Here is a 17,396-nt window from a genome sequence, read left to right as displayed (position 1 = left end):
AATGTGAATAGGAAGACTTTTCAGACATTTATAAGAATTACCTGAGCTCAAATTCTGTAAATTTTTTTGCTTCAGTTTTTTTCCTCTCTCTACTCCTGTAAAAGCTTTTGTAAATTTTTTATGCCTTATTTCAATAGTAAATCCTCGCGTGCGTGTGTCAAAAGTTTTGCAAAGTAATCTGTAACAAAATTTTCACACAAAAAGCCATTAGAATTAGTTTAATAGTGAGGGGTTTGTATAATTTATAATGAATTCGAACCTAATATCACTATTATATTAAAAAAAATCAAGCAAACTTAAATGAAGAAAACTTGCATTGATATTAACGACCAATAGGAGGAGACTTGCCATTGCAGTCAACATGTATGAGATTTACAAGTCATAGCCCACAAGCTATTAGACATTATTGTCCCAATCATCACATGATTTATGGGGCCTTTTTTTTCTTTTTTGAGTATATAACACGTTATGGTAAGGGTATATTGGTATATATAAAAAATAGAAGTAGGAGATATTATTCTCTTTTTTTAATATCATTTAATAAAAAAATCCTAGTTGTTTGATTTTATTAAGGAAAATAATGAAATCAAATACAAATGATTGTAAAGTTAATAAGTTAATTTACTTAAAATATTTATACAATAAATAAGCAAAAAAAAAAAAATTAAATCCTGAACAACAATTTTTATTTTTATTTTGGAAATACAATGAAAACTAAAGCAACATTAAAAAAAGCTCTATACTGGGCACAATTTTGAGAGACTAACTCCCCTCAAGTCATTACGAAATAATTCCAAACAAACCATTGGATGGACATCCAGCACAATCAGCTGTCCATCCTGATGAGGTGCATGAGTAGCAAGCCAATCAGCAACAAAATTGTCTTCTCTATAAGTATGACTAAGCTAAATAATCCAGTCTCTTTGAAGCATGTTACGAGCTCGGATGATTAAAGCAGAAAGAGGATGACTTACGTCACACCTTTTTCTTATAAATTCCAAAGCCACCTTGGAGTCACCCTCCACAAAGACTCTCTTAAATCCCTTATGCCAAGCCAGATCTATACCTGTCAAGAACCCCCAAATTTCCGCTGAAGTAGAAGTACCACTCCCAAGATCTATACCAGTTAACCAGTTCCCAGCAGCATCCCTTATGACTCCACCACATGCAGTCCTTTGCCCACTGTCTATGCTGGAACCATCCACATTAAGTTTAACATAACCCTCAGAGGGAAAATTCTAGTGAATAAGACGTTTCTCTCTTCTAAGCTCCTGATGACCAATCTTAATAAGGGTTTCATTAGCCAATTGAATATTACCACAAGTGTAGGTAATGCGCCTAATGAGACCATACTTCGAGGTGCTAGTTTGATCAAAGATCGACTTATTTCTTTTCCCACACAAACACCAAGCTATCACCCCAAAATACAAAGGCCAAGTTCGATCAGTTTGAAACGGACCTTTTAATCCTAGATTTGTCTGAATCCATAGGTGAAGATCCATGGAGAAAAAGTCACTACGGTTATCAGAAGGAACCCAATGCTCCCATAATTCCCTGGCACCAGGACAATCTCTAATGGCATGTAAACTATCCTCAAGATTATAATGACATCTCAGACATGCTGCATCTGTAGCCATGTGACGATGCACTCTACGAACATAAATTAAAAGAGAACCTCTGTGGAGAAGCCATAAAAATTGTCTAATACGTTCAGGACAAGGCCAAGCCCAAATTACCTTCCAAATCCTATCCTGATGATAATGTGAGGTACCCATGAGATAATTATAAGCTGATTTCACTGAAAAAAACCTCATCTTGGCTACCTGCCCAAATAACACGGTCCGGAGAAGGATCCACTGTAGGAGGGAGCACATTACGAATCTTGTCTAATACTGAAGTAGGAAGAAGGTGCTGGAATAAAGGCCAGTCTCAATTACCATAACAAGTTACAAATTGAGACGTAGACCAATGAGTCATAATAAGAGGAATAGGTTGAACGGCCAGAGAAACAAGTTGAGGACATCCTGGCACCCACGAATCCATCCAAAAAGATGTATGAACCCCATCCCCTAAAATGATACGAGAATTCTCTAGAGTTTGAGGCCAATACTTAACAATAGCCTTCCATAAACCAGAATCATTTGCTGAAGCCGAGATACTTGGAATGAGCCTCTCCTCCACCTTATACTTGTTACGAAGGACCCGAACCCATAATGAATTACAATCAGTCATGATACAGTGACCTAGCTTCATGATAAAAGCCATATTATTCTCTTTAATTTTATGAAAACCAAGCCCCCTTACATTCTTCGGCAAACAGACCGTCTCCCAAGAAACCAGGTGAGCTTTCCTTCGTTCAGAAGTTGATCCCCAAATGAAATTCCTAGTTACACTTTCAATACGACCACACGTACCACTAGGAATAATACAAGTTTGCATAGAATATTGAGGAATAGCAGAAAGAACTGACCTAGCCAAAGAAAATAGTTATATCTATTATCTAACTTTCTTTTCTCCTTACATAACAAACAAGGAGCATGTTTAACTAGGGGTATAAATAGGCTATGTTAGGTTAGACTTTGACTTAAATAGGCCAGGTCTATATAAAAAAAAAAAATATTTAGGTCTGACCTGGCTTGTTAGCCTGTGTTGGTCTAAATTACAAGTCTGACTTGATCTATATTTAAAAAACAAAAACTTTAGCCTAGGTCTGTTAGCTTGTTTAAGTCTATTAAACATTCCAAAATTAAAAAAAAAAACTAAAATAATATTTATTTATTATTCAAAATTATTAAAATAATAATTTTATTTATTTTATTTAAAATAAATAATATGATATAAGTCGGCCTATAGACTTATAGGCTCAAGATATACAGAAAAGCATATGACCTGCTTTTTAAATAGATTTTTTTTTTAAATCTAGGCATGTTATATTTGATATTTTGACTATTTATAATAGACCAAACTTTGCCTAATATAAACTAGGCCATAAGCTCCAGTAAACCCATTTACGACCCTACTTGTAACCTCCTCTCTTTACCCTTTTATTTCCACTCAAAATCAGCATATCCAACATAAGCGATATATCGCATGTTAAATGATCATCACTAGATAGATATTAGCACTTCTGTTCGCCAGACGCTTTTCGTTAGCAATGCAAATTTCTTAGATTAAGTAGCTATATTTTTATTTGTTTGTTTTGGGCTAGACTTAACATAAGTGATATATCGCATTGTCTTTTAAAAATAAAGAGTTTTATAATTTTCAGAATTGAAATTTTCCTACACACCCTTCGATTTTGTGCAGACATGGATTCTACATATAATTTTTTTTAACATATGGGTCCAACATGTTTTTTGTCTCTATAACATAAGATTTCAATTCTCATTCAACATGATAATTATAAAACCCAAAAATAAATAAAAGAATAATATAATGAAATAAATTTATATTTCAGTTAAAATATTTAATAATTTTTTAATTCTGATGCAAAACCTCAAATGATAATTATTTTAAAAGTTAAAACGTAATAAGCAAAGTAAATATTGGCTCTGCATTTCATTTTGTGTGAGTCACTGAGGTGAGTGGCTGAGATCCAATCCAATTAGGTTGCGGCTTTCAGTTTGCAAAAGAAAGTAAAGAAAATTAAAATATTCAATCTGTTACTGTAATCATCTTTGAGCCCAACTTTCTTTCACAATTAAATATCAATTAATTCTTATGTCATGCAATCAGCACCTCCTTATTTCCTGCTGTGTAAACCTTAAACTCCTTCTATAAAGGCCGTAGAGTAGTACCCCACACAATCATGTGCAGATTCCAACTAAAACAACAATGGCTCAATACCATAAGCACGTCCTATGCTTCGTATTAAGTACTCTAGCAGCTGCTTATGGCAGCATGGCAATGGACTATGTTGTGTCCAACAATGCTGGAAACAGCATTGGTGCTGCACGCTTTGACAAAGAAATAGGTGCAGAATATGCCAAGCAAACACTCAGCTCTGCCGCTGAATTCATAGAGAGCCTGTTTCAGCAGAACAATAATAATAATAATGCTGACAGCAAAAGTGTCCAAAAAGTAAGCATGATAGTTGAAAACATTGATGGGGTCGCATTTGCTAGCAACAATAACATTCATGTTAGTGCAGGCTACATTGAAAGGTACCCTGGAGATATCAAAAAGGAGATTACTGGGGTGTTGTATCATGAAATGGCCCATTTGTTGCAGAATGATGGAATGGGTGAGGCTCCTTCAGGACTCATTGAAGGCATAGCTGATTTTGTGAGGATGAAGGCTGGATATGCAGCAGAAAACTGGAACCCTCCATGTGTAGGGTATGATTGGTGCCAAGGAAACGAAGTCACAGCTCATTTTTTGAACTATTGTGATGGTATCAGAAATGGGTTTGTGGCTGACTTGAACAAGAAGATGAAGACTGGTTATAGTGAGAGTTACTTTAGTGAGCTGCTAGGGAAGCCAGTTTCTCAGCTGTGGAGTGACTACAAAGCTATGAATATGACCAACTAAGGAATCATTGGGTTGCGCTAATAAGAAAATAAGAAAATAAGAAAATAAGAAATAAGATGATGTATCTGTAATAACTGAACAAAGTTATGCTAATAGCCTAATATAAAGGGAAAAGAGTTCGTTTTCATCATACATCAACACTAATTTTAAATATGCTATCTTGTTATATGCCAGATTTGTTGTCTATTTCATCACAGAGCTAAAAAAAAAAAAAAGTACACATTCTCAAAGAAACCTGCTCCAAGATACCTTAGAATACCAAAGCCTTTCACTTATCTCAAGGCACATACAAGGCCCTAGAAAAGTTAAGGGCTCCTTTGCTACGCGGATTTTTAGGGTCCGTTTGACATGCAGGATTCTTGAGAATTCTCAGGAAATTGAATTTTTTTAAATTTTTAATTTTTAAATATTATTATAAATTGAATGTAAAAATTATATTTTTGAAAATTGAGATTCTTGGATAAATAAAAATTTCTCCTCTACTAAACGCCCCTCTTAGAGATTTTCGAAAAACTGAATTTTTTTAAAAATTTAATTTTCAAATATTATCATATATTGAACGTAAAAATCATATTTTTAAAAATTGAAATTTTTAAATAAAAAAAATCTTTCCTCTACCGAACGTCCCCTGAAAGTATTTCTTTAATCGTCAATAACATTTTTTTTTTAATTTCTTTCATAAAAAATTAATTGAACCATATATATATATATAGGAATATGATCCGTTTACAAACTTTTTTTCTTTCAAATTACACTAAATACGACCAGTCGTACACTGCATGATTAAAGTATGACCAGTCGTACTTATTGTAATTTGTAAACAAAAAAATTTGTAAATATAACTTGCCCCATATATATATATATATATATATATATATATATATATTGACACAGTTCTCACCATTCATTACAATTAAAATATTGTTAATTGTCCATTAAAATTAGAAAACTAAATTAAAAACGACATATAAATATAAAAAAATATAGATCAGTTATTTCTAATTTAACTCTTATACTTACAATAACTTCTTATCAGTTCCAGAAGTAACTACGAACAAAAAAATTAAAGTTGAAAATTTTACATATAGAAACTAAACTAATTTTTTTTATGAAAATTAAATTAAAAATAAATAACACTGGGACAAAAAATATATTTTACCTCCTGCCTGCAGGGTATGGCAGACCAATCTTATTATAACAGTTTTTTGCCCTTGTCAAACGTAGAAAAACCATTAAATAGTATCTGATTCTCCTATAGATGTTATTCTCTCATTATAACGGATTTAAATCCGAGAAAGCTTTGAAATTATAATACTGAATCAGTAGAAGCAACGCCTTATCGACAATAATTCATCATCATAGTAAAAATAATTTCGAATGGAACATTAGTTGATCACACAAAATTCTCACACATCACATCTAATGATGACGGAAGTACACTATTAGAAACTGTTATTAGTGGCAAATCCCAGGGAAAAGAGACAGAAAATTTTATTCTTTTTATACATAATGTTGACAGAGAAACAGTTATATATAGTAGTACAACACAGCCGAAATCTCAGAGGTAATATATTGGAAAATACGATACATGATGGAGTTAGTGATATAGCAAAACCTTGTGATGGCTAATATTGCCGAATAGCTGAAACAATTTCAGTAATGCCTTCAAATTTTCTTCTTTCTTTGAGAAGCATCTTAGCTAAATCAAGTGCCCGCCGTTCGCAGGTTGCCCGTTTACCAACATCAGCAATTGATTCAAAATCCTCAACATGTGCCACACCAACTATTCTCCTGTCAAGCAAATGCAATAACAGATATATTAATACATATATATTTGTAGAGCTATTCCCCGCATTTATACATATACAGATAAAATGAACAAAGAGAACCCATGTCAAATATCCAATTAGTTCCATTTGAAAAATCATGGACCATACTTTGAGATAAAAGCCTTGTTACATTAGTCACGGAAAAGGTCACCAAAACTTTATATGAAGATAAGCTCTAAAACTAGGTGTAATTAATCTTACTATGAAATGAAATGAGAGTGCAACAGTGAGATGTTGAAATGGAAATCTGAGGGATGAAATCACGGGAGAAGATACAAGGTAAAAATCACCAAAATTCTCTAGAATTCTTTATATTATGTAATATCAAATATTTCGTTACAAAAACATTATGTTTAACGCTGAAAACCTATTGGGAAATTAAACAGTCATTGCTTATTTCTAAATAATCTTGCAATGCAACCATAAATGACCGATTTATATCTAAGACGCCCACTCACGCAAGAGCCCGTTGGCAGCTTGAAAAAAGAATAATGCACATACACATTTTAACTTTTGCTAAAATTCAACATTTTTATTAGAAGAATGGAAGCCGCAAGCCGGCAATGATGAAAATCCGAACCACTTAGTTAAAAAGGCTATACCATATCAATGACCAACTTTTCTCACCATATCTTTCTTTGCTATAAGAAAAAAAAATTATTAGAGAAGGAGTGTCTTACCTTATCATTTTGGCAGCACCAAAACCAAGACTGTCATGAAACAAATCTCTCATGTATTTCTTCTGTACAAGCAACTGAACCTCAGGATTGTCATAGATTGCCGGAAGATATGCCTCGCCAGAACCATTTCTGTTCTCGTCCCAAAGTGCAGTGAATTTATGATAGAAAAGATTCCAAGTGTCTTCAATTGTCTTAAGAATCCACTCCTTGTATGCCTGCATAACATAGAGGGTTTTAACAACAAACAACACTCTTTTCCCCTATAATCAATGGTCTTCAGCAATTATTAAGAATTAGAGTTTATCTGTCAAATCTCATTATCTCATTCACCCTGCAATGCAATGCAATGCAATGCAGTAACTAGACTGAAAGGAAAAGACCTCCCAAATGAGGTGAAGATACAAAAATAGATAAACAATGTTAGTTCAGCTAACAGCAGAGAACTCCTCAACAAAGACAAAGGCAATAGGAGAGAAACAGGAAATATAGAAAGGGAACTCCCAAAAAGTAGTCAGTGTAGGAGAGCTGTCCAATCTAAATGCCGATTCCCTTAAACAGACCATGTGTTGAACAACAAAGTTAAACAATGAAAACGATTCTATCCCATAACCAAGTCTTCATTTGTTACTGGTGATGGGCTAAGACAGGTCATATTTCTCTGAAACTATCTCTAACGTTGTGTTTTGGATAAAGCATGTTAAAATTCCAGAAAATTAAAATGCAAGGAAATCTAATTGCATCATTTTAATTCCTTTCATCTGTAAAATAATTTGTTTGATATCCATTCGTAGAAATTGAAATTTATTGCAAAATCATACATAACATAAGCATTAAATTTTGTAACAAGGCCAATGCAAGATGGAATAAGTCAATGGAGAAGATCCAATGAGCATCTTCACCTTCATATTCATTAATGGCCTTATCAAATGCAAGGTTGTGAAGCACTTTGGTGGCAAAGGGATTAATTAGTTGGTTGTTGCTTGTTAGCTGGTATGGGATTTGAAGGTGTTGTGTTGAGCCATCATTGAGTTGTGGGGTTTGGTGCCGGATATTCCCCATTGTTTTGGCTGCCGGAAACACCATGAACGTAGGTTTTGCAATCATCCCTCTCTCTTCACCCAAATCCAGAAACACCAATTATTGGAAGAAAAATTTGCAGAAAGACGGTGAAAGCAAGAAAGAAGAAAAACCAGCACTGCATAGCAGATTTGAGCATGAAGGCATATCAAAAGGGAATCTGGAACTTCAGAAAGCTGAAATTTTTGGACGGATTTTCCAGGGAAAAGGTTGTGTTTTGTTGACAGAGGAGAGAAAGGGCGGCAAGCACTGTGCATTGCCCACAGGGGAGGGGGAGAGAGAGAGAGAGAGAGATAACAAGAATTATAGAAACTCTAACGAATGACATGGAATTCAAATTCTCTATTTTAGACAACAACATGCTCGATCAAAATACCTCAAAATCTTAAAAACTCTTATCTTAGATATCCAAACAAGATATTTCACAGTAAAGAATTTTAATTCCTCTCAATAAATACATTCCCATCTTAAAAATTCCTCATCCAAACACACTCTTAAGACTTCTCAGTTTCACATGGTATAATTCTGATACCTCATCAACATGCACACCAAGGGACCCTTCTCTTAATAAGGAAAATAAGGCACCAGTTATCAGCACCACACAGACAAAACAAGGGAGCAATACAAGTTAACTCAAAACAATAAATAAGTACAAAAGAAGCAAACATTGGAAGCTTCATTGCTGGTACAAATGACTTGATATCTCTAAAGATATGTAGGACTACTTGAAGATAGTCAGCCTCTGCCATGAAAACAAGCAACCAAAGTGAAATAAACCTTACAACATTGAAGAAAGAGACAGAGAATTTAAGGTTGTAACATAGGGTTAGATCACTAGAAACATATGGAAGACTAACAACAACAGAATACAAATAAGAGTACAAATACAAGTAGGTGCCACAGAAGATATGTAGAAAAAGAGTACCTACTTTTCGATCATTTTCTTGATTAGCATGTCCATCTTGCGAAAAGAAAGCCAAAATCAAGTTTCCCAAGAATGCTCCAATATCAAAACCCATTGGTCCATAAAATGCAAATTCTGGGTCAATAACTTGAGTTGATTTAGGAGTAACCATCACAGAACCAGTGTGTAGATCTCCATGTATTAGTGCCTGGGCCCTCTCACAGAACCTATAGGAATATGAAATCTTATTAGAAAAAATCTAACAACAAAACCACTGCATATAATGGGTAAAAAAGTGAGTCATAATACTTAGATTTCAGCTCAGCAACTTCAAGCTTCAGTAGATTGTCCTTCCGAACAGCCTCGGCATCATGATCAAGATAAGGGGAATTCCACCGATTATATTCAGAAACTTTATAAGGGTCAGAGAAAACAACCTGCTCAGTGAGCCTGCATAACTCCACATTTCCACAAAATTCGCCAACTGCACGAAGCCAGTATGAATTCAGGCTAATGATAGCATATCTTAAGGTAACATCAGCAGATAATTATATGTGCAAGAACTTTTTGTTGGGTATAGCTCATACTTCGGGGTGATGAGGGCCCGTAGAGGCTACGTACTGTTGGGCCTCTGATTTATTATAATTTTCTTAGTAGTTTGGGCTTGGGCCCATGAATAGTTGTTGTTAGGGTTTTCTAATCCTATTTATATTCTATTTATATTTTCCTTGTAAACCAAATGACTAGTAGCGAGTGGCGGTGAGGTGAATATAGTACAGACAAGCTGGACGTAACTTAAATTATGTGAATCAGGGTAAATCACTCTCTCTTCCTCTTTTTCGTTTTCCATTTGTGTGATTGTCGATTTCCAACACCTTTCTTATAGTCATAAGAAGAGCACACCATTTATTCCAGCCATTTTCAAACGAAAAGCTTAATAAAGAGGTAATTTTATTAATGACAAAGAAACATAGCACAAGCAACCACATCGGGGAACCAATGTTTCCAATACAAGAACAAAGTCGATCAAACACTCTCAGCTCAATTAATTTCTTGGACAGATTAAAAAAGATGATACTGTCAATCAATGAAGGAAACAAATAAACTTAAATGAAAAAAGTGACAAGGGAAAGGTCATAGTACCGTCACGTTTGTGCTCAGTAGTGGAGCGGAAAAGGAGAGACGTAAAGAAGAGTGTCTTTGCCATGAAATCAGCCATGTGCTCAGCCAGCAAAGGGTACACAACCCCAGCAATCAATCCTTTTCTGAGGATTATGTGTGGGGGTTCCACGTAACGCATACCGATCAAAGACATGGTACGGTCAAAGTGATACACTTCCGGAACATGCTCAGGGCACAAGCGACCTTCTTCTTTCAGCGCTAACGACTCAAAGTATGCTCTCTCCTTCGTCATTGGCCATGATTCCCCTATGCAACGAATATACGGAAGAGCCTACAACAACGCCACCAATTCCAAGACCCAAAAACAAAAGTTTGAACTTTCAAACAGAAAGCAAAAAATGAAACGAAATTCGCGATTGCCCATGATTTTTTGGAACAGTGGGTGGGTGATGGTAAGTGAAAATGTTACCTGTTTGATGACAATAGAACCTGCGGAGTTGACGATAATGTAGACAAAGTTAAGGTTGCCATCTCCAACTTCTTTGACAGATAAGTCATCAAATTTGTTGCCTAGCTTGGAGGAGATGGCAGGGACAGACTTTATGTATTCGATCAGTGTCTTCTCATCGAGAGGTCGGAACTCGGAAAAAGCCATTGTAGCAGTGGTGGTGGTGGTAGGGTTTTAAAGAGGGAGAATAGCAATGGTGCTCCAATGTGGAATATTTGTAGCTATTGCGTTTTACTTTTCGGAGGAGAGACGCTACCATAGGTGGATTTTAGCAGGGCCAAGGAGAGGTGATAATAATATGACTAATTAGTGATTGAAAGACTTTTGGGAAAAGAAAAATGAAAGTGCAATGAATCTGGTCAGAATTTTGATTAATCAGTTATTAATTTTGTTTGATTTACAACTTATGACCTATCTTAAGGAATGCACCAGGCTAATTTTGATCAAGTTTTGTTATAAGAGATTGAAAAAAAAAATTAGATTTTATTTATACAAATATGTAAGGCTGCTTTCATGCTTGGAAAATTGATATTGCTATCCAAATATTGTCAACTTTGAAGAGTCATGTGGAAAAAAGTGTTTGTTATTTTAAATAATATAATTTTGTATTATTTTTAATGAAATTATATTGTTTTAATGTATTTTTTATAAAAAAGTTTGTAAAATTAGAAAGAAAAAGAAAGTAGATAGAAGAGAGAATAAAAAAATACATCAAATTTTATTAAAAATAATACAAAATTATATCATTTAAAATGACACAAAATTATGCCATTTAAATTATAAATATTTTTTTCCCTTTGATTATATAACTGATAAATCAGACCAGAGTTTAAATTATGTGTTTTCAAAACAATGAATTAGTGAAATTACCAAAAAAACAAAAAAAACAATGAATTAGCCACAGGAACATTACTCCAGAAAATGCCACGTGTGACAAGCTAAGTCTAATTTTTTTAATATCGTATCCAAATGATGGCATCAAAGAAGCCTTTCTTAAAATAAAATTGAAAAAATAATTAAAAGTAAACCGTACAGATTTTGATTTGCACCTAATTTATTTATTTATTTTGTCGAATAAAGTTCGATTTAGTTTGCACACAAATTAATGTCAAAATCTTTGTTTGGTCAAAAGCATTTTACTCATGTTTAAGGTGGCGTTTGGTTGGCGTCTTTATCCAACTTTCCAAGGCAAGTGACAAAAAGATTCCATGAACGACGTGTTTGGTGAAGCTCTTTCAGACAAAAAACAAGCCATCCAAGTTGCGTAGGTTTTTGATTTGGATCCCAAAAAGATGACTTTTGACACTGCTTGAAAACCATTTTTGTATGTTGGTTTTTGTAAAACCACGGCAAAGTCACTGTTTGCTTAATTTTTTTGTAACCAATATACCTTTTTGTGGTAATACGGCTGTTTGTTTGTTTAAGATAAGGGTATGGGGATAAAATCATAATTTTATATCATTTACCTATCTATATTTTTTCCAAAACCAAACATAGGATTTCAAAATTTTCATATACTTTCCTGGTAAAATTTTATCCAACCAAACTACTTTTTTTTACATTTTCTTATCTATCTCACTTTATCTCACTTTCTTATCATTTTCCTATTAATTCAATTTCTCTAGTATTCTAAAAATTTCTCATCAACCAAACGCCACCTAAGAGATTTACTATGGTAATTGATTGTAAGCAACTAAAGTAGTTCAGAATTAAATATGTAACGTCTTCTTTTTTTTTCATGATTTGAAGTTACACAAAAATTTTAATTTAGTTTTAATAGAAAATACATGTATTCTATTATTAACAAAAGTTATAAAAAAGTTTCATTTTCTTTTTCCATACACGACTTATGAATCAAAAAGCTTTTAAGTAATAAAAAATGGAAAAAGTGTTTGTAATTTTAAATACCATAAAATTATGTCATTTTTTCGTATCAAATAATATAAATATTTTTTCGTAAAATAATCCACCAATAAAAAATGATTTATTATGTTTCTTAATTACTTATTTACCTTTTGAATTTTTCGTATTTACTCTTCTAATTATAATGAGTAATAACTTTCATTTAGGTGATGTCCAAAATTTTGAAGATAAATTTATGAAAAAAATATTTATTATTTTAAAGGACGATCATTTTAGTTAAAATTAATATTTTTATTTTAAATTTGAATTAAAAACAATCACGCACTTTATTTTTCTTGATTTGCATTGTATATCTCTTTCTCTCATTTAAAATGACACAATTTTATGTCTTTTAAAAAAAAATACCAAACTACCGAAAGGAAAAAAAAAAGGACAAACATCAAACTCTATTTTCCAGATTACATTTAGTAATGTCCCAAATTAATTTTTGCACACAGAAATAAAATTGACTTTTAACATGTCAAAGACACAATACCACCGATGTTATTAAAATCGGCTCGAACCGGCTGGATCGACCAAAACTCGATGAAGCAGTGATATAACTGGTTCGAGTCAAGCATTAGATCGGTCATGATCAGACCCGATAAAAACCAATTCGACTTAACCGACTTTTATCAAAATCAATAACCCGATTGATTCACAAATAAATCGGCGGGTCATGCGTTAAAAAAACCCTACTTCATTTTGCACTTTTGCTCAAAATAATTAAAGAAAAACTCTTTTCTTTCCTATTTCATCTACCTCTTCACGAGGCTCTTTGACCAATTGGAATTTTTTTAGATTTTAATTTATCAATTTGGTATTTGGTTCACAATATTTATCAATGGAGGTCATTTAGTGACGCGACGGGGACCCAGCATCACTGAGTGTCGGTACCATCCCCCTGCGTCACTCACACTCTTTTAATTTTATTTTATTTTTTTCAATTGAGTGACACCCCCTCCCTTGGGGCACTCACAAAATTGTGTCAAATGGCACAATCTCGTTAATTCCGTTAACGTAAAATTTCGGAAAGCCATAACTTTTGACTCGGGTATCCAAATCAGATGATTTTTTTTACTTCATTTAACTTTTCGAGATCTATGCAATGATCCCTCATTTGACATATTTTATCTCTCACAAACATAGTTTAAATCTGTAAAAAAGTGGAACTAGTGTTACAAATTTGAACTATGTTAATGGTAGATAAAATATGTCAAATGAGATGTCATTGTGTAGATCTCGAAAAGTTATGTGAAATAAAAAAAAAATCTCATTTGGATACCCGAGTCAAAAATTATGGTTTTCCGAAGTTTTATGATAACAGGACTAACGAGATATTGACACTTGGCACAATCTTGTAAGTGCCCCAAGAGAGGGGGGCCACTCAATTGAAAAAAAACAAAAAAAATATCAAAGAGTGTGAGTGACGCGGGGGATGGTACCGGCACTCAGTGACGCCGGTCCCCCGCGTCCGCGTCACTAAATGACTTTCATTTATAAATATCGTGAACCAACTACTAGATTGATAAATTAAAGGGATAAAAATCACAGATGGGTAAAAGATTCGTGATTTTGCTATGCGTCGCTCCCATTCATCACTGTATCAAAACAAAAACAATGGTTTTATTGTCTCGGTAACGGTAAGCCCTGTCAAATCTCTTTGAATTACATTAACGAAGCTAATGGAAACCGTGATTTTTTTTTTCACTGTCTTATGCTTCTTTTTTATTTACCATTTCCTTTATATGTTTTCGGAATGGTTGGGTTAGGGTAGCAATACACACAGCTATATGTCGCAAATGCAGTGAAATTAGGATAAGTTTACCTTTAACTTTTGGTTTATTTATTTTTATAATTACATTTTATAAACACAATTGCTTGGCCAGGATTTTCGATTTGTCATGTTATTAGGATATGCACACAAAGAAACATAGTTGTATTCTATGCTGAGTGCTGACTATATCTCTATTTGTTGTGGCATTACAATGCTAGAGTCTATGGATCGTGCTTTGATTGTGTATGGAAGAGCTTATGTTTTATGCATAACAAGTGTATAAGAATATTCACTCTGTTCAACTCCAAGCTTATGTGGTTCATCATTAGTTAATAGCATTAGTCAAGATAGAGCGAGGCTACTTTGTTTGGTGGTTTTATTTAATTACAAATTCTGATATTTTATGCTTCCCAAACACCACTCGCTCACCTCCAATGGCTGATCAGCTCTCCAATGATCAGATCTTTGCAACCATTGTTTGAGTTTTGGGTGTTTATTAGATTGATTATTGCAACTCATTGTTGTTGTTGCATGTTTCGTGTTTGTTCCCCTGCCCCCTTTGTTTTTTTTGTGTTTTTGGGGAAAAGAAATGAAATTTATGAAACTTTGTCAGCATATTACTTATTGCGGGCACAGGCAGAGGCAACGATGCGGAGTTGGGTTAGCAATTACTTAGCACTGCGTCATAGTGAGTGCTGATAAATTTGGTATATTTTTCTTAGATTTTGGTATAAATGATTTGTTACTTGTATATTGAAATTAAACTGGTAAATGCAATGCAAATTATTTTGTTTTTTAACATATTAGAATATTTGAAATTGATATCATTTTTGAGATGTATTTAGGTATGTTTATGGATTTTTAAATATAAAATATTAATTTATATATATTTAACTGGATCAGTAGGGACTCACTAATTAAACCATTAACCTAGTAATTTAATACCCCATTGGGTCAATGATTGAGTCAGTTTTGATAACATAGATACTGACACCACCATGGGATGCTTTTTATTAAAACAAAAAAAATCACATTCGAGGTAATTTACATAGCGTTGCCGGTTTTTTCTTTCTTTTTTTTAAAATTTTTAAAACATTAAAAAATATTATATTCATCCATACTAATAAATTTCTTAAATTATTATAATTGAATTGTTAAATTGGGTTCACATGACGAACTGTTAATTTTCAAACATATAAATTATTTATTTTTTACATAAAAAATATTATTATTATGGTGTTTATTAGCTTTCATATTAAAGAAAGAGTTTAGTTAAAGCGAATGAGAAAATTAGAAAAAATAATAGTAAAATTAATCATAGAATAAATAAATTGGATTTATGTTTAATTATTTTATAATTTATTTATAAATTAATATTCATAACATTGTATTATTAATTTAAATAAAGTTATCCAATGAATTATTACCAAAAAAAAAAAAGTTATCCAATGAATTGAGCTAATTCGTTCGAATTAGCTCCCTTTATTTATTCAGGCCAACTCGTTCAACAAAAGATGAGAGACCATACGGCCCAAAAGCTAATGCGAGTTGGATCAAATAACATGAAATGAACTGAGATAGTATTACGATAGGTTCTCTTGTTAGTTTGTTACTTGGTTTGTTAGTTTGTTAGTAGGTTTGTTCTATGTTTGTAATTTAGTTTTAGGTTGTTGATAAGTTTGTTCTATGTTTGTAATTTAGTTGCAACTCTTCCTTTATCTTAGGAACAGATTCCTACGTATGTGTATTATAGTTAGTTGCTGATAGATGTATTTAAATGACCAATACATGAATAGAAAGCGAAGCTGTTCACTCACAACTTCCTTTATGGTATCAAGAGCTAGACGATTCTAAAGTCAGTTTTTTTTTTTCCACTATGGCTGCCTCCACTCTTAAAATCACAGACCCAAAATCACCATTTTACCTTCATCCCTCTGATCACCCTGGGGTTATTCTCACTACTGTCCTTCTACGTGGCCAATCCAATTATGAAAACTGGTCCAAACTCATGGTCCAAACTCATGAGCAACGCCTTGAAAGCCAAAAATAAGCTTGGCTTTGTTGATAACAGCGTTACGCAACCCTCTGATGCTTCCTCTGATGAAGCTCATGCTTGGTCCCTGTGCAACTCCATGATGCGAAGAATCTATGGGATGATCTAAAGGAACATTTTGCTGTTGCAAACATTCCTCGTATTTTTTTTCTCAAATCTGCTCTCGCCACTATGAAGCAAAATGGCGTCCCTGTTACTGACTATTACACTAAACTTCGTTCAATTTGGGATGAACTGGAATCAAGCCGCAAGCTTACTGCATGTGCATCTGGTGATACGTGTGCCTTTACCAAATCTGTCACTACTGAACTCGAACATGATCGAGTTTATCAATTCCTTATCGGACTTGATCATCATATATATGGTACTCTCATTACTCAAATTCTCAACAGCAATCCTCTCCCCACTATCAATCGTGTTTTTGCTATGGTAATTCAAGAAGAATCCCATAAGGCTATGGTTCGGACTGCTGAAATTCCATCTGATGCTCTCGGCTGTGCTCTTCACACTGCACCACTGGATCCTTCCAAGGCCCGCATCATATGTTCCCACTGTGGACGTCCCAATCATGACGCTTCCCGGTGTTACAAACTTCATGGTTACCCTGATCGCATGACTGCTGGAAGAGGACATGGTCGCGGCCGCTCCAACCCAGGACGTTCTGCCCATGCTTCTGCTCATGCAACTTACTCGGATGCATTACCTCCTCCTACTGGTGTCCCAAAACCATTGTCTGCTAATCTTACTCCTGATATGGTTCAACAATTAATGTCTCTTGCTGTCTCATCTAAAGCAACAAACTAACAAACCAAGTAACAAACTAACAAGGGAAACCTATGGTAATAAATAGTTTAACAAAAACTATAATATATAGATAAATTTTGGGCCGATCCACAAAAATTTGTCATGCCAGATGGATTAGTAACAAAATTTTCTTATATGTATGTATATTTGTTACTGAAACTCTAAAATCTAAATCATTATTGATCCCCAATAATACAATAGAAAATTAAA

General features: G+C 33.7%; 2 protein-coding genes across 2 annotated transcripts; one reads left to right on the top strand and one right to left on the bottom strand.

The window, feature by feature from the left end:
- Positions 1-3,834: 3,834 nt before the first annotated feature.
- Positions 3,835-4,530, top strand: LOC133316183 (uncharacterized). Its single transcript, XM_061517906.1, has one exon. It carries the CDS (start codon positions 3,835-3,837, stop codon positions 4,528-4,530), a length of 696 nt encoding a protein of 231 aa, XP_061373890.1.
- Positions 4,531-5,956: 1,426 nt separating this feature from the next.
- Positions 5,957-10,921, bottom strand: LOC133316170 (methylthioribose kinase). The gene is made up of 6 exons (XM_061517893.1): positions 10,612-10,921; positions 10,164-10,473; positions 9,330-9,504; positions 9,046-9,247; positions 7,040-7,254; positions 5,957-6,321 (listed from the first exon to the last, which is right to left on the bottom strand). The coding sequence occupies exons 1-6, from the start codon at positions 10,795-10,797 to the stop codon at positions 6,156-6,158; spliced, it is 1,254 nt and encodes a 417-aa protein (XP_061373877.1). The 5' UTR covers positions 10,798-10,921; the 3' UTR covers positions 5,957-6,155.
- Positions 10,922-17,396: the final 6,475 nt, after the last annotated feature.

This window comes from Gastrolobium bilobum, unplaced genomic scaffold (genome assembly GCF_033153095.1).
Source record: "Gastrolobium bilobum isolate Gb01-03AN ecotype WA unplaced genomic scaffold, APGP_CSIRO_Gbil_v1 utg25868, whole genome shotgun sequence".
NCBI lineage: Eukaryota > Viridiplantae > Streptophyta > Magnoliopsida > Fabales > Fabaceae > Gastrolobium > Gastrolobium bilobum.
Note: the sequence above shows the minus strand (reverse complement) of the source record. Positions and strands in the feature narration are given on the sequence as shown.